At 35.4% G+C, this 23,482-nt stretch overlaps 2 protein-coding genes across 2 annotated transcripts in view; one reads left to right on the top strand and one right to left on the bottom strand.

Moving 5' to 3' along the window:
* Positions 1–12,069: 12,069 nt before the first annotated feature.
* On the top strand, positions 12,070–17,278 carry LOC124165448 (sorting nexin-12). The gene is made up of 4 exons (XM_046542877.1): positions 12,070–12,340; positions 12,490–12,585; positions 15,552–15,676; positions 15,887–17,278. The coding sequence occupies exons 1-4, from the start codon at positions 12,176–12,178 to the stop codon at positions 15,990–15,992; spliced, it is 492 nt and encodes a 163-aa protein (XP_046398833.1). The 5' UTR covers positions 12,070–12,175; the 3' UTR covers positions 15,993–17,278.
* Positions 17,279–21,353: 4,075 nt separating this feature from the next.
* Positions 21,354–23,482, bottom strand: part of LOC124165318 (trafficking protein particle complex subunit 10) — a 35,084-nt gene continuing 32,955 nt past the window's right edge. The window contains exon 20 of the mRNA XM_046542672.1: positions 21,354–21,661. Coding sequence (XP_046398628.1) covers positions 21,528–21,661 — 134 coding nt within the window. The 3' untranslated portion in view covers positions 21,354–21,527. The remainder of the gene's footprint in view (positions 21,662–23,482) is intronic.

Below are 23,482 nucleotides of genomic sequence, written 5' to 3'. Positions count from 1 at the left end.
TGACATTTACAGCGATAAATGTTTCACGCTTATTTTTTCTTATACACCTTTAATAATTTTCACGTTAACCATTAGTTAGGGCATCGAACTATCGTAATCATATTAAGTGACGGTAAATGAGGACAGAACACATCGTTTTCTCTCGAATCATGGTCAAAATCGCGCGATAGCACTCGCTTTCTTTTACTGATGGCTTTATTTTCTTGTAGGTGCCTACATACTATGTTCAGTTAATAAAAGAGGCGACCAGCGCAGCCTATAATCACTTGCTGACGGAAATATTTCAACTAACTTCACTCCCATCCACGGAGACCGAATTACTCGACCGCATTGCTACTTCCGCTTCTGAAATGAAAACATTTCATGAATTTTCCGCGACTTGAAATAAATCAAATACAGTTTCGCAATTATTTTATTCCCATATTTCCCGGTGTAGCACTTTCTTACTACTGCCTAGGTAATTTTTTCGATGCTTTCGTGAACGATCGTAGTTTAAAATTTATTGCGCTTAGCGACAGTCATATGTCTTGCCTGCGTATTTTTGCCGCGAAATCTGACTCTTCCATCGGGAGTCCGGGACGTCAATTTCTAGCAACACTGAACGAACATCAATCCATGCGCGGCAGTGTTAGGTGAAGGAGACAACTAATTAGCTGATACGCGGAAGGGTAATGAAATTTTTTACCGTCGCCGCCGCATTCTGAAGTAGTTCGCCCAGCATTCTCACCGGGAAATCATGTCCTTTCGCAGACCTTGCGTTTCTGTGTGGCCTCGACAGCGTTTTTCTTAGGAACGCCACGTGCATTGTATTTTGGAGAGAGGGAATTCAACAAAATTTTCAAAATTACGCTCAATTTTTGTAGTAGTCACGTGTTTATTTATTTTTTTATAATCTTTAACAAGTCACATATTATAAGAATAATAAATCAATTCTAAAAGATATAATAAGGAGTATTTTCAATTATTTGCCATAAAATATGAAAATTACTTAATTAATCATAGGCTGATGATGGATTCAAGAAATAAAAGAAGGCGTCTGCTTGATATTACCACATAATTAGCCATTTTCCTAGCCATCAACGAGGACAGGCAGAAGGCAGTGACCTTTGGAATACCATCATTCACCCTCACATCTATTGTAAACAACCGAGGAAAAACAGAAGAAACTGAATATCTAGGCTGCAGAAACAAAAAAACTCAGGCAGTTAAATATGAGGATGAAGAAATTATGTTTAGAAATATAAAACTATTGTTCTTTCCTCCGAACACTATTAGTAAATTGCAACCCTTAGACCAGGGAATTATTTCTTAGGTCAAAAAGCATTAACGAAAACAGCTAGTGATTTGTTTGTAGTGAAAATGGCATTCAAAAGTGCTTGTGGAATTGAAAACATTATTTCGAAAGAGAGAGAAAGAAGAGAGAAAATTTTTTTAAGCAAACCCATTAACTAATTTATTTTCTAAAAAGGCCTCTTGAACAATTTCTTTTACCTTTGTGTAATCATTAAATTGTAAATATATGTTCACTTATGCATACCTATATGTTTAAATATATTAATATAATGGCTTAAAAGACAGTAGCACCATTTATTTCCCAAGGATATGAAAAAAATGGTGCCTACCACTAAAACCTCTCTATAGTGAACCTCCATACATCGAAATGCCCAAATTTTGGTCCCCTCCATTACGATGTAAAGAGGTTTTACTGTAATAGGATCAATTGACGGTGCATCGGCTATCTCTCGTAATAGCGGGGGTCTCGCTATAGCCCGTACTCGCTTTAACGAGGTTCCACTGTATTTGCACAAGTTATTTATAGTAAAAGTGCATATGTACAACCAAAAACAGAATTTTTTATATTTATACAACAAGTGATGCAAACGCATATAAATTCCAACAAGTTTTGGTGTTTGAGCAATAACAGTATTGATGGTATTTTAGTAAAGTAATACTGATATCTATCTGCAGCCCACATTTTCATTCTGTGACATTGTCATATTGTCACATGTTTTTCTGTAGAAATTTAGTGATTTCATTATTTAAAACAACATTCTGTTACTCAAGGGTTGGTTACAAGATACATTATCCTGTATGAGTTCATTTCAAAATGCAAGAATAATTTTGGTGGGCAGCGAACAGAACATGTACAAATGCATGGACCAAATAAGAAAAGGTTCTTTTTTCTGTTCATGGATAGTTTGGGGTTTTTACATAGTGAATTTTGGCTTTCACTTTCACATTCTAGGTGTCAGATATGAACTCATGCATGTTAATTTATCATGTAACCAAACCTTTACAATCACCAACTTATGCTCTTGTGATTACAAGCTATTGAGTGAGAAATTTATGTAGCTCGTATTGTGTAATATTTCTTGCCCTTTATCGGTATTCCTGCAATAGTACCCACTTGCATTCAAATTGATAATTTGAAATTCAAGAATTTTAATTGTGATAAATAAATATATGTGTACACCCATGTCTCGTATAGCGCAAGGGATGCGTTCCTTGGGGTCTTTGCGCTATACGAATTTGCGTTATACGAGAGCGTTTTAACATTGGGAAGATAGGGATGCGTTCCTGGTAGCATAGGTCTTGGGTATTGAATTTCCTCTAAAACATATATATTCCCATAAATAGCCTTAGAAAACATTATTTATCTAAATGTTTATAGTTTAAAACATCTTTAAAGATAGTATGCACGTATTTGAAGACTTTTATTCACGTTAAAAAAAATTCTTACGAGCGTTTGAAATTCCCTCCTGTCGTGCGGGTGGGCTAACATCTGCTATATCAGGGGTTCGTAATGCATTGCCGGCAGTTGACGATTTTTCAAACCAGTCTAAAAACAACTATTATGTCACCCAGGCCCTTTTGTCGCTCATCAAAGTGACAGGCAAATGCAACTTTGAATGCCATTTCATAGCTAGCGGAGTTTATGAATGATAAATCATTTTAATTTGAAGTCCGAGTCAGTAGCAGCTACGTGAAACAGTCTTTAAATGCCTTGAAACCTGACCCAGGTTTTCCTTCCCTGAAAATGAATGGACGAGAATGCATTCTTTTCCAAAAGAATATCGTCTCGTCAACACTAAAAACTAGTTGAGGGGGAAAGGAGCCACTTTCTATCACAGCTTGGAGTTCATCAGAAAATTTTGTGGTGACTGCGCTATCAACACTTGCAGATTCACCTGATATCGCCGCACTGAAAATACCTGCTTGCCGTTTAAATTCTGGAACCAACCGGAGCTTTCACCAAATGTCTCGGAGCGATTACCACTCTCGTCTTTTTGTACTGATTCACTATGAACTTTCCGTATGTGTAGACCGCTTGGTTGAAGTTGGTGCAGCTGGGGTCACTGGTGTTTTAACTTCGTTTTTATTCAGAATAAGGCATCGTGCGTATAAACTTCCGCACAATATCGCTTTGACGTTCTCCATTTTTAAAGCAATTGACCTATATCAATTTCTCTTCTAGGTTTATGGTTTTTCTTGATAAATTCTTGATTTTTCTACCCGCATTCCTATTTTTTGCCATTTTCTCTTGGTTTTTACTCTGCATGGCTCCATCGAAATCACCTTCTACTGCTGAACTGTATTCTTGAGACGCAGAGGGCCTACGACTGCGGGGAGGGAACGAAGCTATTGTGTTTGAGACTCTATAGCGGACCCTTTTATGTGTTGATGCAATTCATACGCAACTCGGCCACCGCTCCATTTCTCCCCCGTGTATACCGATGACCTTGAAGGCTTTAGCGTAGACCCTCTACCTGGAAGTCAATCGCCCGATAACCTATGACGGCAAAAATTACGTCTCAACTAGTATTGCTTAAAATAACTCATTTCCACTAGCCCCACGCTTAATTTATGATCTAAATTAACTCATTCTGTTAAGGAGATGAGATAAATTACTTCGGTAGGCCGACTATCTGGACCCAATGACGAGTAATGCTTTTGGCCATTGCACAGCAATAGATTTCGATTAATACATAAACAAATTAGAAGATTTGAAGCAAGCAATACTATTAATATGCGTAAAATGATAGCAATTTCGTGTTTACTTAGCGCAAGTTCACGTTTTATCACGAGAGCGTTTAAGATTTTTGATTAGGCTACACTGCATTGCAATGTTTCCCCGAGGAACGAATTTGCGCTATATCGAAATTGCGCTAATCGAAATTGCGCTATACGAGACATGGGTGTACTTTATAATACTTGACTTAACTGTGGATTTTGGCTTTCTGACATGCACATAAAGATGCAAAAAAAGTATGTTTAAGAAAAATAAGAATTTTTTTTTAACAACATGAGTGTAAGCCAAAACATATGTGATAATAAGTAGTAACATTTTTCACTATATTTATAGACAAAATGTGATTCAGATGATACCTGCTGATCCAAAATAAATATATGTGCTCTGCACTAACAAAAAGCATACATAAATGTAATAAATGTGAATCTTTAAAAAAAAAAGTTTTCTTCTCTGATTAGTCTTTGTCTGGTAATTTATTTGGGTTCTTCAGGCTTAAAGGTATTGAAATAATTTATGATAAATAGGAAAATAAAATGCTTAACTCAATCACCTTGGAAAGTATGCATGCATGTACTATCGTTTTCAAAAGTATATGTAGAAACCCAGGAGTCCCCCTTAATTAACTGATGGGGCCGGGCTGGTGAAAATTTGTGAGGTTGACACATAAAGTGACCTGCATCCCTCACTCGTATGCTATCAAGAGCCGATGAGGATGTAAGCGGACGCGACTGAGCTACCGAAGCGGGAGTCAAACTCCAGGAGTAAAAGCCCAATCATATTTAAGATTATGGGAAGGAATTAACTGAGGTAACTCACGTCCACGCTCACGTTGGGACCTTCAAACTCCGAAGTTCATATTATTCACCACATAGCACATAAATATATTATGTACTTGCGGTAAGGAGGGTTTAAATCCGAAATTATCATACATTTTTCACTTTTTAAAAGAGACATCCTGAACATCAACATAATCTATGCAAATTACTCAAGAAGAAGTTAGTACTGAATTTATTTAAACAACTAAAGTTATTTAATTAAATGTAGCCTCCAAGGTAATCCGCTTTATGAAACTTTTAACATCAAATCAAATTCAAAGCGGTAATGCCAGAAAATAACAAAAATTCTAAAATGCATGCTCCTGGGAAAGCAATTTTATCAATTTAATAAGCACTTCCGCTGTAATTCGTCCAACTAGTACACAAGCGTGGAAAAGAACCAGCCGAAAGTCAATCTACAAAATATGACATCAAGTTTGCTGTGGTAAATTGCCATTGCATTAAAAACAAGAGCGCTAAAATGGAGCATATATTTCAGGATGCAGACGTAGTCATAGGAACAGAGAGTTGGCTTACAGCAGATATAAGCACAGCAAAGTTTTTCACCCAGGATTTAAAACCTACCAATGCGATAGGACAGGTGACAGAGTTTTTCTAGCAGTTGAATCGCATTTACACGGTACAGCCCACGTAATAACTGGCAATGAAATAGAAAGTGTATGGTCTACAATAAAACAACGAAACAAAAGGAGTATGCGTGTTTGCTTTTTTTATAGACTTCCAAAGTTGATATTATTTACCTATTAAAAAATCATATATCTAAGTGTAATAATGATTAGGGGGATTTTAATCTCCCATCTCTAAATTGGGATTCTTACACTGCAAACCGAATGCAAAGAATAGGGAAATTAGCGTGATCTTACTTAATGCTCTAGCAAATCACTCTCACAAGCAGTTGACAAGCCTATGAAAGGAAATAAAGCATTAGACCTTTTAGCAGTAAGTCATCATAAGTTGATAAAATGAATCAATATTATTGATGGTTTAAGTGATCACAGAGTAATTTTTGCAACCTTAAAAATTGGAGTTGTCTTATTTGTAAAACCAAAATGGAATATTTATTTATTTGATTAATTAATGCAACTTCATTACATTTGGAGAGATGCTAAATAAATCTTACTCGTAATTCGAAACTAAATCAGATAGTGAAAACACAACGTATCATGGAAATGCTTCTTAGAAATTCTATGCCAAGGAATCAACTAATATTTTCCATAAAACTGAAATGTGATGGTAAGAAAACCTCGCTGGTACAACAAAGATGTTAGGAGGGACCTTAAGAAACAGAGAAAGCTGTGCAACTTACTCAAAGGGTCCGATTTATTTATTATGTATTACTAGACAGGACAAGATTTGTTCATTATACACACAAATGAACTATGGCACTACATTTCTTGCGAAGGTCATCTAACTATCCCCATTCATGTGCAGTGGATAGTTTCAGCATAAAAGGGGCAGATAAAGTGAATTATCTGATGGTTACATAACCTCAAATCTATCGTGAGGAACACATGTAAGAAATATTTGTGGCAAATTCCTGAAGAAGCTACCATTAGTCATGCGTATTGTTAGAACCAAGCCTTACTACATTTCCAGGTCGGAAACGATAAATGAGAGAGATATTTTGCCGAACAGATGGGTATGGGATATATTATATTATATATATTATAGCATCCTTGACTGGCCATACAGTACTTACTTTTTTTGTCTGGTGGATCTGGATGGCAATTCAGCTGATTACATCCTCAAGAGGTACAATGCATATCATGATAGACAAGTGGAAGCCACTAATGAGCCTCTATATCTGATGAATCGGGGCTTGGAGAGTTGTTTTTGGTAGTGCTGGAGCATAACTTCTTCCCAGCAATCTTGAGAACTACAATACAGATTCAAAAATCAGACTTTGTAATAATTTCTGGAGTTTTAGGGGGGTTCATTTCCCCCCCCCCCCCCCAGACGCTTAAAAAATAGACAAGATTTTTAATATCGTTATTATTAAGTTTGTTTTATTTTTGTGTATTATGGAGCATCAATCATTTACTTTAATAATAATAACCTTCGCATCAAAATAAAGAGAATATTTTCTACAGTAATTGTTGTAGTTTGGTATTAATCTCAAATATGAGAAGGCCTGTCATATCCTTCCCTAGTAGCAATTGATATCCGTACAATATCTATAATATCCAACTTTAACATCCAAACAATATCCAATTTTCATCCAACAATATTGCTTAGATATCCACATAATATCCCAAGTTGCCGCCAAATGCCATCTATATAATATCCAACTTGGATATTACCTAATACTATCTAATTTTCATCCAATAATATTGTATGAATATCCACATAATATTGAAGTGTCACAATTGTGTCCCTCCCCCCCCCCCATAAAAATCATATGCAACCGCCCCTGCTCCAGCATGAGAATTTAACCTTTCCACTGCAGGAAATTTTAGTAATTTTTGTTTTTTGCCTACCACAATATGCTTTTAAAACCCCAATATAATACTCCACCAAGACATTCAAGCCCTTTAAATACTTTTCTCACCTACCTTCACAAAATGCTACTTAGTGTCCATCATGAAAGTGGCAGTAAATGAACACTTTCAAAGATAGTCAGAAACAAATAAATTTCTTGAAAATACATGCATTTCATGGCTTAATAATATTTTATGGCTAAATAGATTACCATCAATACCCTAATCTTAGTGCTCTTGTTCACAAGTGGCCAGCAGGTAAAACATGGATTCGACAAAATGATTGGGGAAGACTCGGCACTTACTGGACACTTAAATGCCACTCAAACTATGCAATTTATCTCCCATCGCCTCCTTATCTACCTATCCCATACAATCTCATTAAATATACCTACTTGTCTCAGCTGGTTTCAGCTCATTCACTCAGTGAATCAACCTGAAGGTAGGTGAGGGTAGAGCACACCACAAACTAAGTCACTGGCACAGGAATTTCACATATTCAGAATAGGAGGTTACACTTTCTTTCCCTGGGCCACCTCGCAATTGGATCCCCATAATTTGTATCCAGCCCGAGTATGCCTGAAGTAATTTTTAATTGAAAATGGTAGTGTCATTGAAACCAATTCAAAAGCAAATTCTACCGCACTGCAGTTAGATGCATGCATTCCATAATGGATTCGTATCATTTTTTGAGATTATAAACTCAGTTGCTTAAAGGATTTAACATACTGTGCAAGTATCCGAATGATGGTAGGTAATATCCTATGCAATGCTTCAATGCAATCTTGAAAATAAAATTAAATGAAAGGTGGGGTCAAAGCCTGTGTGGGTATTACCTGCAAGAGACCAATTAAAAGTTTAGAGAACTAGCTTTCTGACTGCAAGATGCCAGGAAATGTCACATAAGTTACCAGGATTCAATGATACGTTTTAGGACAGAGTTCAACATTACACAATTGTAAGACAGCGTATTTTGAACAAAAAATGTCAGTGCATTCACATATGTGTTAACCTTTTCCCTACTATGTATATACATATATATGTATACACGTGTGGATGTTTCCTGACCCGGGAGACAACGGGCGTATATTTACATGTGACATTTTCCTAGCCAGGAAAACGAAAGCCGTATGTATACGTTTTCTAGCTCTCCCCCTGGTAGGACGGTCGTGGGATTACGTCGTCTTTGTCTCGGGACCCAGACCTGCAGGGTTTAGGATTTACCCTCGGAATCCAGGAGCATCTACCTGAACCCCTCCTCTTTTATAACCCCTCTTAGCGGTAAGGGACAGCGGTCAAACAATGGTTTACACAGTCAGGTTTCGAAATAAATATTCGTTCATTTCTCAAGAAAGATAAACTAAGAATTGAATTATTTGTCTTTTGAATAGCGTTTACAATTTTTAAACGAAATTCTACGATAAATATTAACTTATATCTCGAGTTATGTACGAAAATCAACATGGAAATTGTTGCTGCATTAAATGCGTTAATATTGGCCTTAGAACTTCGATTAAAATTTCACAATTCTCAGAAAAAAATGTGGAATTCAGTTCAAAGTCTAATTTACGTGCCGGCAACAATTATCCATTTGCTAAATACATATAAGCTATATATAAGTTGACTGCGAACCAATGCCGCAGGTATGGTCGTAAACCAGGAGAGGAGGCAGCACACCTACACTCAGAGTCCGAGATAATGCAAAGTCCCAGCGTGGAGGGGTCGAAAAAGGTTCAACGAGACCCTTCTTAACGAATGCCCTCCAAAAATGCTCCGTACCACGAGAAAGAAGAGTCTCTTGGGGCACAGTACAGCAGTTGTGCTAAGATGAAAACTCTGCCGTCTCGAAAGGGTTAATAAAACTTTTGCTGGCCAATTATTGCTATATTTGCTGGCCATGATTCTCGAGAGACATAATCTGAAAAATGAATATACATTATAGTCCAGGAAATGAAGCATTTTGGCTTGCAATTTTTTCAAACTGAATCGATTTTCTTGAAATTTTCACAATAAGTAGGAAATATACCAAGAATCAAAATCTATATCATGCCGACGGGTGCTTTTACCCTGGGGGTGGTTTCCACCCCATCTCGGGGGTGGTTTCCACCCCATCTCGGGGGTGGAAAATTTTAATTATATTTTGACCACAGGAATCGATATAAAAACAAATTCTAAGAATAAAATGTTCTTTCCATTTTTTGCGTAAAATTAATATTTTTCGAGTTATTTGCGATTGAAAGTAACAGTTTTTTGACAAAAAAATCAACGATTTTAATGGATTATAGACAAATAACTTGAAAAGTATTAATTTTATTAGGAAATTGTGAATTACAAAACTGTAGCTTGTAAAAAATTAAATAAAAATGTTATTTTATATTTCCTTTATGACCAATTCGGACCGAGCTACAACTTGTTGATGGTCATGTATTGTTTGCCATATGCTAAATTTGAAAGATTCAATACCAAATAGCGGGAAAAATGTAATTTTTGAGGAAAAATTATGTAATCTGTTTAACAGTGTTTTTAAGAAACTTTCTTATAATGAGGAAAAAAAATTTTTATCATGAAATTTGAGCGAGTTATGATTAAAAATAAGATCAGTCCCTACTTTTTTGTACGAAAAAATCAGGGAAAACAACTCCTTATTACCACACTAGATAAAATTTATCAATGCCCTTCAGTATTTCTCTTTATTTAAGTATTGTTAATTGATCCTAGAAGTTTTTTTTATGTACAACTCTAAATTTTGAAAAAATTGGAGGAAAAAGTGAAAAGTCATTTTCTACAATTTCGTTAAAAATGCTCTTTTTTTCAAAATAACTCCAAAAAAACTGGAGATATGAAAAAAATGCTAGAGTAATAAATTGTAGCTTCTTTATTTTCAAATATTTTGGTGTGTTTTAAATTTCTATACAATAAATATTTGGTGAGATATTGATAATTAAAACCTGTATTTCCAAGGGAGCTTCACCTTATTTAAACCCTTAAATCCCTCCCCTTTCAAAAATAATGACTCGAAAAAAATGTAATTCACATGACCTTGTAGTCAGTAAAAACCCTACGAAATACAATTTAAATGAACTTTCTATCATAAAAAATAAAGGAGCTATGTTTGAAATACCAATCAAATTTATTTTCGAAAAATTCGAAATCCACAATTCAGAGCATAATATTCCTCATAATCAGCATATACTTTGTGTACTTTACGTTAGAAGCTAACGATACACTCAAATTTGCTACAAAATAAACACAAATACCCATAAGATGTATATATACATACACGTGTGAGTATGTGTGCTCTCGCTCACAATGACCTGTGAGCATGCATGTGGTGGGAAGACTGGAAGCCATACAGTCTCTGTTTGATTGTGTTTCATGTAATGTCTACATAAATGTAGATTTATTTGTTTATGCTACCATGACGAAGTTTGTTCTGTTTATCCTATTGTTATATCTTTTCTGTGCTGTGATTAAAATCATGAGAGAAAAAAGTGAATACATAATAAAAGGAGTAAGAAAGTGAATAAGATGATACAATGTGATAAATAATTTTTATTTTTAGGGTAAATAATTTTTTTTACATTAACCCCCAATTAGGGTTGATTATTATGGGTTGAAACGCCTTAAAGCTATTTTCCAAACAAAAAAATAACTATACAAATAATTTAAACTAAATTTTACTCGTATTTAGCTTTAAAATATAATTTTTTAAGTTTTACCTTTTAGGGGTTGTTTTCACCCCTAAAAAATAAAAGGCGCCCTTGGGCTTAATATAGATTTTGAAGGAGGGGGTATGATTAGTCTAATCCCAAATATTTATGCAAATCGATTCGGTTTAAAAAAAGTTTTTAAAGGAGGTATGATTAGTATAAACACAAATTTTTATGCAAATCGATTCAGTTTGAAAATTCTTTTTTACATTAACCCCCAATAAGGGTTGATTATTATGGGTATATGTATTGTTATGTGGCTATTCAAGCTGATGAATAATGCAATAAAATTTTTCCATACAATTGCTATAGTAATATGCTGGGTAGTAGCCTCGAGAAATACACTGAAATATTAAGCATATGAGATTACACAGCTCAAATAATGTGAACTGCCAAATTATTACCTTTGACATTCTACAAAAACCAAGTGAAAGGTGAACGGAAATCTTTTATGAGCGAGGATAAAAGTAAAATTCTACATCACTTCTGAAGGTGATACAAATGATTATTCAATTTATTTCGGCCAACTTTTGTCACACAACGAAATTTAAAAAATATTATTTCCCACACTTTTTTGCCGGCGACTGAAACATTTTGTCTCCCAAGTTATATTGAAGAAAAACTTGGCAGGGAAGAAGTGACTGATATAACAATTTATAATAAAATAGAAAATGATATTTAATCCTAGGAAAATTCTCTCTCACGAAATATCACCCACGAAAAAAACCCACCGTCATTCAGTGATTTTAAATGAAGTACCGCAAAATAATGATTTACTTTTTAAATCTAAATACTAAGAATAAAATATTATAGCATAAATGAGTATTTAAATTTTATTAGAGAATTTTTAAAGAGACTATTTACCACTAAAAATCTTTTTTTTAGAATTCATTTTAGGTCGATTTGAATGTGCGCGGCCGTTTTTCAGGGCCACAAATTGCTAGCGCCATCAAGCGAGTTGAAATAGAAGCCTAAGGTATGACGAATACTTGATTAACAAAGGACTCTCACGTTCCTCACAAAACGCTTGCTGCTGACGATTTGTCTGGAGACGGCTGTCATACGTTCGCGGAAGAGACATTTTTTTGTGGTGGAAGTGGGAGGTTGCAAGCGGTTGCAAGTATGGCAGACTCAACCGTGGACTCCACTCGTCGCCTAAACGTCAAAAAGCAAACGTTAGATGATGCATACGCCGCTCCAGCGAATTTCCTTGAGATTGATGTCATAAATCCAATTACTCATGGAGTTGGTAAGAAGAGATATACGGACTATGAAGTTCGGATGAGGGCAAGTATTTGTTTTACATAAGCCCATTGAGTCACTTCCTGAATAGTATTGAGTTAGAGCAAAAAATACTGAATTTGTCGATATGTTGGTTGATGCTGAACGATTTGCATTACAATATTTGTCTGTCATTGTGTTTTTTACTGTTTCAGACTAATCTCCCGGTGTTTAAAGTGAAAGAATCTAGTGTGAGAAGAAGGTACAGCGATTTCGAATGGCTTCGCAATGAATTGGAGAGGGATAGCAAGGTATGTTTTGTCGTTGTTTGTTTACGTCACTTCTATTGGGTGGTAATTCCATTAGGGCAAGGTTGGAATGAATACGGTTAGAATTGTTTTCATTGTAGAATATCCTTTATGTGTTTTCGTTGACGAGTATTGTTCAGCCGAAATTTGGGTTGTGTCGGAATTTTTGATTTATGCCTATCGTGACAGTTCAACTGTCTTTTAGGGGTAATTTTGCGAGGAAAACTTTTTTAGGGGGTTGAGTTAAATGCGATCGTCACGTGATGTTCTGCTCGTACTTTATTTCAAATGCAAGGGTAGCGCTACTTGTCGCAAGACCTCTACTTACATTTTATAATGATACAATTGTTTGCCAATTCTTTTCCGTAGTTTAAAGTTGTTTCCTCCTTATGAATAAAATTCTGAGGAATCAATTCGAAATTCTATAGGTTTGAATGGATTTCAATGGACGTATAATTACACTGAATCCTCATTATGGAAATACACTTATAGCTTCCATTTATTGAATCAAGGTAATTTTCCCTAGAAATCAGAATGAAACATATCTTTCATATAGTATTACATTACTTAATAATTTTATGATTATTCATCTACATGTCAAGAAAAATTTGTCGACAGACTTGTTGTTATATTACAGTTAGAGATTTCTGAATTGATTTAAGGAAGCCATGAGAACTCTAGCAGAAGAGATTTAAAGAACGACCTAACAAAACAAGTTAGAAAATCAAGAATCAACTGAGGAAATCAGATTCTCTTTTTCTTACTCAGAAGTATGTGGAGCACTAATATTTCTTGCGAAGCGGTGTGTCACCGTTGACTTGGTGGAACTGCTCCTTCATGGAATGTCTGTATTTGTCCTTTTGGATGGTGGCATATTGAACAGTAGGGCAATTAGCTATGGGGGATTTCATCTCAAATCAGATAGAGGGGTGCCAGGAGACCATCACTGATTTCTCTGAAAGTTATGTGAAAGCAGTATCCTTATGATGAATAATGATCACTATCACAGCTCAGAACTGAACCATTATAAAGTTAATAACCTTTGAACATTGCTGAGTCAAGCCTCGGGAGTAGAAAATGAAAAATCACATAAATGCTGATTGCAAAGGAACCATGGATCATGAGCAGTGGCTATCATTTCATTTTAAGGAAAATCCATTTATGCTCATTCTGACATAACTTTCAAGTAATTTGAAGTAATAATAAACAAGTAGGACTTGTTTGAACATAAATTAGTAATTATTTTACAATTTATTTCTAAATAGGCCACTTTTTATTTTCTTTAAAATATCTCAATGGGTAGTTTAAATGTTGTGCTGTCAATTAAAAAAAGATAAAAAGGTGGTATTTTTATACTTTTTTTTTAAGGCATGTCAAAGTTGGCATGCTTTTGACCCAATGCACTCCTCTTGTACACCAAGATTGCATACCTTTGAGGGGGAAAATGAAGATTCATTCCATTTAGCATGCATAATGAATAAAATTTTCATATCTGAATGATTGGTAACATCCATTGACTGAATGAAAGTTCAAGCTAGTGTACATCCATGGTGTCAAATGTGTGCTTACACCCACTGTTACTAACTGGAAACTGTGAATAAGTCGCAATTTGCACATAGTATTTTTCAATGGCACATAAGTCTTCTAATATGGGCCACCTAGAACAACTCGATGGACCATGTAGATGCATAAACGATACACTAATGTCATTCTCTTCTAAACACATTGCAGTGATTTTAACAATCCATCAGGTTTTATAGAAACTTCCAATGAAGTCATTCATGGTGAGATCTTGAATACTGTATGTCTTTATACCTGAATTTGTTTGTGTCACAGCCAGTATGCATGTGTGGTTTGCAGAGTGAGCAGTAGTTGTCCCATGTCTGTTAACAACCCAGACATGAAGCTGTTTTGATGCCATGTACATGTGCCCCCTTTGAGCACAAGTGTCATTGGTTTTTGAGACTGGATTACCTGTCACCTCGGTTGTCAGATGTTCTCACAATTTTGCCAAAAGTTGCTTTTGTGTGTAGATTGGCCTTTGTTGCAGGTAATAATTTAAATTTACTAAAATGGTTGCTATGTGTAAATTTTGTGCAAGCTATCACCGACAGGCTAAGGGGTTCAAAAATTCATTGTACTGCATTCCCCATACATCTTAAGACGAATATCTGGCCTCATAATGACAAAAGGCTCCAAGTGTATTACCATAAAATGGTTGGCTTCGAGTTATGATTGTTTGGCTTTGTGAATATGTAGAGGTAAATTACACTTTTTGATCGTTAATAACAAATAACTGTTATGTAAAGCAAAATTAGAGTAATGGCTTGAGTATGAGGGGTATCTGCAATATGGTAGCTAGATATAAAGCGTAAATTTTTTAGATGCTGCCCTTTACTGTTTGTCTCACTTTGTATGACTGAAAACTTCTGAGGCAATTGTCAAGATTTTACTTTGAATAGGTACTTTAGAATATCTCTTAATAGTTCCACATCGTATGCACTCAGGAATTTATCATTATGAAATATTGTTTGTATTGTCTATGTTCTTTGAAATAACTGCCTATGTGAGTACAGTTTTGTGAATGCTCTAGTGAATATTACCAACTTAATAATTTTCATCATTAGTTAATAATTAATTTTCATCATCATTAATATATTATAATTGTTAGGTTTTAGTGCCGTCAATAGTCCCATAAGTACCAATTAAAATTGTATTCGTACTGATGAAAAAAATTTAGTTGTGAGTACACATTTGCTTTATTGTTTTGACCCGCCTAAGCCCTCATCAGTACAGAGTTAATATAGGGGCTGAAGCTGGTGAATAGTGATTCTATCATAGTGGGACATTAATTTCTTAGATATAAAGAATGATTACATGTATAATAATAGTATAATAATCATGCTTTAGGTCACTTGTGTGTCTATGTTGTGATAAATATTTGTTTGGTTTTCACCCCTTGGCCACAGATTGTGGTACCACCCTTGCCTGGTAAGGCCTGGAAGCGTCAGCTACCATTCCGTGGGGATGATGGAATCTTTGAGGAGGACTTCATTGAAGACAGGAGAAAAGGTCTCGAGGCTTTTGTAAACAAGTGAGTATTTTGTAAACAAGTGGAAGTGTTTAAGCTACAAAATATATAATTTAAGAAACCCAAGTTATGTCTGTTAAGCATCTGTAATGAGCCTCTCTTAACTTAATAGTTTTACTATCCATACAAAGTAAAGCCTGAAATTACCAATAATATATAAGAAGCAATTGATTTATTTTTGAAAGAGATTTGAGTGTGAATAATTTCTTCCAGAATTGCTGGTCATCCCTTGGCTCAGAACGAGCGCTGCCTTCACATGTTTCTTCAGGAACTTGTTATTGATAAGAACTATGTTCCAGGGAAAATTAGGAACACCTAATGAATCGACACTGATGGTGATGTGAAAACAGAAGGCAATTAAAATGGCAGATATATTATAAATATTCTCTTCCCATCAGATATGATTTATTTTAGTTCTATTACAATGTTCCTGTTGCTCTTTGTTACTTCCATGTTACTGAAATCAATGAAATAGGTATTTTAATTGTGGTGGAAAACTTGTCCGTCCTTTCTTTGAATAAAACTTAAATCTCTCTTTCTTGGGTTCCTAAAATTTCAAATTCAAGTTTTCTGATTAGTTTGAAAAAATCTATTTTCTCCCAGTTGTAGTTTTAAGGTAACATTTTGTACATTTGAATTTGTGAGGTTTATGTGATTTTAAGACTCATAACTGTGTCTTGAGGTGCACCTAGTGTATGTCAAGAGTTATCATTTCATTCGTGGTAATTGTCATGATACCATAAGTTCTGCATGTAATTAAAGCTAGAGAATATTTTTCTCCCCAAGTATAAATATATATATTTATAGACATTAATAATATATTATTGGCCTTCATTTTTGTCATGTGTGAAAGATTTTGTAATCATGTAGGAGATTATTTTGAAATTATTATGATTCTGAAATCAATTACCTTTTAAATTGCTCCCCATGTCTTAATAATCTCCTAGTTATGTTTTATATGCAGAATATACTCAGCCTTAATATATAAATGACCTCTCTCCAACATTGTATAACATTGTTTCAGCATATGTTAGTAAATTACATGTCATATGATTTTATATGAGATTCGGATAGGATGAGAAAAAATACTATATATTAAAGCCATATGTCCAAAGCAGGCATCCACAAATATCTCTTTAAACTTGTGGGTATTTATGTGATTGTCTTTGACCTTAAAATTTGGCACATTTACTTCAGACGTGGATTTGTATATATTTTTCATCATTTTTGTATCGTAAAGCCTCAAAGAGTAATCCAAATTATCTCATTGGTAGAAACTCCTCAAGGCTTCGAAGTGTTTGTGCCAAAATATTTTGTCTTGTATCTATACTGATAACTGTATAAAGAATACTTTGATAATGATTGTTTATTATTCCAATGAATGGTTTTGTGTTTAGGCATGCTTTTGCCTTGTTATGTTTTGCTGTGAGGTAGTTAGACTGCCAGTTAACATCATTTTCTTTGAAGTTTCAAATGAACGTGAAGAAGTGATTACTATGAATTACTGTTGATTAAATAATTTTAAGTCACTTGTATGAAATGTATTGAATGATTGTATGGAATCATGAATTACTTAAATTTAAATAAATTGTTTTGGTATTTAAATTATTTTTCTTCACTCTCCACTAACGTTGAGGTGATATACCAGGATCTTTGTCCTGAGTTAGAATACATTAGGAATGGTCGCATCAGATCCTGATATCTGCGGATATTCTTCACTGGATACTTCAGATCCAAATTTGCTGAACACATCGGATCTGGATGCAAAATTTTAAATTATTGCTTCAGTGAATGCAGCGTCCCATTAGAGAGTGGAAAGAGTTCCGATCCTTCCTTAGCATGTGCCGTTGCACTGCGATGCACATCCTAATCATGAACCATTTTGTTTAAAAGCTCCATTTCTGGAGAACAAGTGCTAAGTGAATGATTTACTGGACACGAAGATGTCTCCATAGCTTTCGGCAATTGGATGACATATGCACGAGATTAAAAAAAATGAGACCAAACACGTCGCATTTCTGACAATATTTTAGTTTTTTCAGCTCTAATCGATTGCCACTAAGTTTTCTTGTTATAACTAGACTATACTAGTATGTATTAAGCATTGTCCAAACAGCACAATTTTCAAAGAAAAAAGCATGGCATCAGCTTCATCAAATAAGCAGATACGGCCTGTAAACGCTAACTGCACATGTCACATAGCTCGCCTGGCTTTGCTTTGAAGGCAATGACATCACAAAATAGCAAGATCGGGTCACAGTTTCCACCGTGACGTCTGAGCCTAGCTGATCAGCTGACGGAAAATTTTGTTCCGGGGTATTTCCGCAATTTACAGAGCGCACACGAAAACAGGTTTTGGCATTCAACACCCCTCTCCCCTCGGGATTTCTTCCGACCATACGACTTGCGCGTATGAGCAGGCTCTTGCACACTAGCCACCGACTCAGTAGGTCCTCTCAGGATTCATTTTTGGGCCGAGAGCCTCTTTTCTCTAGTAAGACGTACTCCACCATGTAGCAGTAGAGAGGGTTTTATTCCTCTCCCAAGTATGTGGTGCCAGCAGCAGAATATTCTTGGTGAAATGACTGGAGTCATATTTTATTTGCTTTTATCTTACAAAGTGTTGTAAGTAAATGCTGTCGGAGATTGTGACCCATATGTATGATATGCTAAAGGAAACTACCTAAATGAAGGCAAAATTTTGAATGGTGAAAATTTTTGTTAATCTCAGAATGACTGTGAAGTATAATCAAATCTTTATGGAAATTAATCTTGTCTGTTCAAATCCATCTTGCCAAAAGAGACTGACGTACTTTCACTCGGTGGTGCATCCAATGTATGCATCTGGGGCCCAATAAAAAAAACTATCTTTCAACCAAGGTTTTTGGGGAACCACACTCATCTCTACCCTAGGTGGTGCGTTCACCGGGGACGAGTAATGCCTGGGCAACAGAACGTTCAAGTTTTCAACGCGATTCCTAAAGTGTGGGAACCGGGCTAAAAATTGCTGGAGTGTACGCTATACCATGTGAATGTGGAAAAACCTACATTGGAGAGACGGGCCGCACTATTGAGACCAGATTGAAAGAGCATCGTAGACACCTAAGATTAGGACAATTGGAAAAATCGGCAGTGGCTGAGCACAGCATCCTCGAGAATCATATGATTCACTGGGAAGAAGCGAAGCTGCTCTGTCGATCTCATGGATACTGGGACCGCATAGTAAAAGAATCCATTCAGATTCAGAAAACAGCAATAACATCAACAGAGACTGCGACTATAATTTTAGCCATACGTGGGACCACCTCTTAAAAATATGAGGGGACTGGCAGCCAATCAGGAGATGCTGAACCGCCCTCACCCACAGAATTCTGTATATATACCCTGAGACTTGAGGATTTGGTATTGGATACCTGAATCCCTGAAGACGATGGGCGAGTTGTCCATCAAAACGTTGGAAGGAGGAATGGAGGACCTGACCCGGTGCGAAACCCGAGAAAACTTCACTGCAATTGTTCGCCGGGGAGAAAAAACCAAAATTTATATATTCCTAGTTATGCCACTGCTGGCACCAATGACAATTTTGTAAATATTTTCCACAAATCAGGTAGTTAGCATAATGTTTTCACATTCAGCAGTCATGCAGCTCTTCTTGTCTCAAAAATTGATGTTACATACATATTTATTTATTAATCACTATATTTTAAATGAAAAGTGGAAAAACTCAGGCATAAATAGTCAACAATATTGCATCAATGTTAATCAGATTCTATCCTCCATATGCAGACCACATTCATCAGTTTTAAATAAATGGTAAAAATTTATAAACCATTGCAATAATTGATTTTTACTATTTTGAAGGTAGTGTCTTATCGTAGGTAACTGGCATGTATCCCTTGTGGTCATCTCACATTAAATTTTTGGACTTAAGGATAGAAAATAACTGAAAGCATTAAAATGAAGTCATAACTTTGCTTACCTCTTAACTTTGATAATCAAGTCTGATGTAAACCATAATATTGTATTTGTGATGAAGTTGAAACCTTCATTAGAAAACTTGAAAATTGTACGCAAATTCTCATGTCTTGCATTCTTTGACCATCACACAGCAATATCCATTCATTCCAAACATGTAACCAATATTTTCAGAAAAGTATTACTACATAAAAATATTCTGTCAAAATCCCATCCTTTTACCCTTAATGGGAGGTTTCTCTTTCACCTCTGTCACATTCACACCACTTCTCCACCATTAGAATATGGTTTTTACAAACGAAATTGTGGCAATTAGAGCACTTGATGGTAGTACATATTCATATTCTTTTCCCTGCCCTATATGTATTACCTAGCGTTCCTTTTCTTTGGGTTTTGGTCTTTTACTCTTCAATAAGCATATGTGTTTCTTTTTGAAACACACAAATGTCAAGTGGAAGAGAGTGTAGTCCTAGTGAGAAGGTGATCATTCATAAGCTGAAGTGCTTGTCTCAGAAAAATTCTTCTTTCAGTGGACGAATGTTAGTTGAAAATTGTATTCTCATTCTCATTTCAAGTCCTGAAGATGGTTTATAAATTAACCAAAAAGTCGGCAAGACTTGCACTTTAATTTGAAGACCTCAACACCAAGATTAAAATTTAATATCCACTATAGAGGTCCAGAAAAGGAAAAAAAAACTCATTCTACACCATGGCAACAGCAGCATGCATTCCATGAACTTAATCCACCTCTTTGTAGGGCAAATGGAGTTGAGAAAGTTACATTTCTCATGGATCACACGAATAAAAATGGCTTTCATGGGACCTTCGGTCCCATGTGGTTCAATGAAATCACCAACTATAGATTTGAAACAGATTCACATCAAAGATTACAGATCCTCCTTGAGGTTACTCCTTTACCGAGCTCATCTATTACATCTTGAGAAAATGAATCATTAGGGATATTTTGTTGTGATAGAACTATCTTCTACATAGTAATTTTGTCATCAGAACCTTAACTGTCATTCTTTTCTGATGTTAAAAAGCAGTAGATAAATATTTGATCAGTACAATTTGTAATAGCACCACATATTAAATTGTTCCACAGAGGAAGAATATGCTAGCTCACCAATAGAAGAAATGTAGGGGGAAACACAAGCTCTGCTATTTCAGGGTTCCTCAAATAAGAATGACCTTGGAATGGATTAAAGAAAGGTTCTTTGGGTGTACTGAACATTAAATATGTATTCATGTTCCTCTTCTGAGGTAAGTAGAAGCCTGTGTTTCATGTGATAAAGATTCTGCCGTGAGGTTTGTTGTAAGGAGCCTTAGTCATGAACGTATTCCCAGTAAATTGCCCTTGACAAATAACTTATGACATAGTTCATTGTGTAATCATTCAAGTTGAAAGAAAGACTCTTTATCTTAGTTTGATTTTGCACCATTAGATCAAATTTTTTACAATAAATATACGACGTTTGGACCTATTTGCTATAAATATTTTCAATCTTCATTAGTACTTGTTTTTCAAGTGGCCTTATAATTCCTCAGAAAATTACTATCAGTGGTTTTACTGGTAGCATACCTGACCATAAATCAAGAAATCCAGGTTATAGTCACGGTTTTTCAAAGAGAATTTTATCCTTCGGCATTTTTACTCTCTCTACTGATCAAGTGTATTTTATTTGTACAATATAAATGCATTTGAAACACCACAATAAAAATTTTATTCAACATCAGACTGTCCAATAAGACAACCATAAAACATAAATATGTAGTTATATTTACAAGTATAAATGTCTAATTTTCATGGAATGAAAGAAAATATGGATAACCTTAATAAACTTATACATGATTAACAAATAAATTGGTGCCTTGATACCTAAGACACTGTCACCTCTGTAGGGCCAACGTTTGGAGGAGCTGATGGTAAGACATGAACTTGTTGAGCCTTGCTGCTGTTGTACACTTGACCTGGGCTAAAAGGCTCCAATCGAGGATGCTGAGATGCTCCATCTGCAATATGTTTAAATATAACAAACTGTAAATCTTAGAGCCTCTGAAAAAATCTATGACATGGGCATTGCTACCCAATAGGATATACGTAAACTATTGCAGAGAGGCATTAATAATTCAGAATTAAAATTACATTGGAGTTGAAACTAAATTACAAACATAAAAATGTAACTACTTCAGATATAAAAAATGACTAAGTCCATGCTGAATAAAATTACCAGTCCTTTGACACAGAAATATTTTGCAGAAACAATATGCATCACATTTTAACAAACTTTGTGATATTATCAACATAATCACCAATATAATACAACTTATGATATGAACTTGTGAACAGGCACCCCTATCCATTTATGTACCTTAAAATTATAAATAAACATTTTGATATTATGTCGTCATGAGAAATATTCTTTCAAGAGGTTACTAATACCTATAATTCCAGTTAACCTCAGCATTAGTTCTAACCATTTACATACTTGAATGCAGTCATGATATGTAATAATTTGTTTCAAATTGTAAAAAAATCAAATAAATTTGTACTGTGAAATGAGCATCGGAGCTAAAGAAAAAAAATTTGCTGTATTTTTTAATCCTATCACGCGATGTTGCAAAAATATGCCTGGACTTTCGACAGTTATCAAAATTTCCATTTTGAATACTAAAAATTTACACAGCATTTTTAAGCTAAATTTACACGAAATGTATGGTGCTCAGAGATAAATAGGTACATATTCACTTGTAGTCTTACCCTCATCATTCTAACTAGAGATGGTCGGATCGGATACCTCGGATTCAAATATCCATGGATAATGCCCTTCACCTTTACTTCGGATCCAAATGCGTCGAAGAAACTGAATCTGGATCCAAAATTTTAAACCTAGCTTTTGTGAATGCAGCATCACATAAGAGGGAGTAGAAAGAGTTCCAAACATCTCTTTGCATATGCCGTTGCTATGCGATGCTTGTCTTACTTATGAAAAATTTTGTTTATCAGCTCTCATAGAAGTATTGCAATAGAATTTCAGCTGTGGAAATTTTAAGGCAAAACACAACAGGCACATAGCATGAATCTTTCCAAAAGATTGAACAACAATTGAGAGAATCTCAGCACCAGAAGATAATAACCATGGCGTAGATTTCACAAAACCACCCTCAGCCCTCCATCAGCCAAGCCTCTAAAGTCTTTTTTTCCTTTCTAGAACCACAAAGAACATAAATCGTTATCTTTGAAGGAAAATAATAAGTTACATGGGAACAATGGAAATGTGTTTCATCCTTACCCTGTCTCATGGCTGGCCTTTTTCAGTCTACCAGCTTCCATTCTCCCATTTCTAGAGGGTTAATGCTACGTGAGTCACCTACTGAGCCCGAAGATATCTCGATAGCTTTAAGCCATTGTATGACACGCACGAGGTTCAGAAAAGAATGAGACCTAATACGATGCATATTTGACAGCATTTAAGTTTTTTAAGCTCTAGTTGACTGACATAAAGTTTTACAGTTGCAACAAGGCTACCAACATTCAAAATAGTCCAAACAGCAGAATTTTGGATTAAACAAGCATAGCATGGGTGCATTCGAACAAGATGAGACAGACTGGAAACTTCAGGCAACTCAAACTGCATACATCACGTTTCTGCACCTTAGCCCCTTCACTTTGAAGGCAACGATGTCACATGCAAGATCGGACATGTTCATCCCTAGCTCCTTCGCTCATAGCCTTATTGCTTGAAATACAGAGGGAGCGCACTCCTTCCACTCTCCCTCTTCTTCAGTACTCTTCATTTGACAACATTTCCCATTTCTTCTGTCAGCCATTTT

This window comes from Ischnura elegans, chromosome 9 (genome assembly GCF_921293095.1).
Source record: "Ischnura elegans chromosome 9, ioIscEleg1.1, whole genome shotgun sequence".
In the NCBI taxonomy this organism is placed as follows: domain Eukaryota; kingdom Metazoa; phylum Arthropoda; class Insecta; order Odonata; family Coenagrionidae; genus Ischnura; species Ischnura elegans.
The sequence above is the reverse complement of the archived record's forward strand: the minus strand, read 5'-3'. Positions and strand labels throughout refer to the sequence as shown.

Excerpts from the sequence above, each read along its gene's own strand:
- LOC124165448 (XM_046542877.1), top strand. The coding sequence starts at position 12,176 with ATGGCAGACTCAACCGTGGACTCCACTCGTCGCCTAAACGTCAAAAAG. Across the intron at positions 12,586-15,551 it reads AATTGGAGAGGGATAGCAAG|ATTGTGGTACCACCCTTGCC; the intron begins GTATGTTTTGTC and ends CCTTGGCCACAG. Across the intron at positions 15,677-15,886 it reads CTCGAGGCTTTTGTAAACAA|AATTGCTGGTCATCCCTTGG; the intron begins GTGAGTATTTTG and ends AATTTCTTCCAG.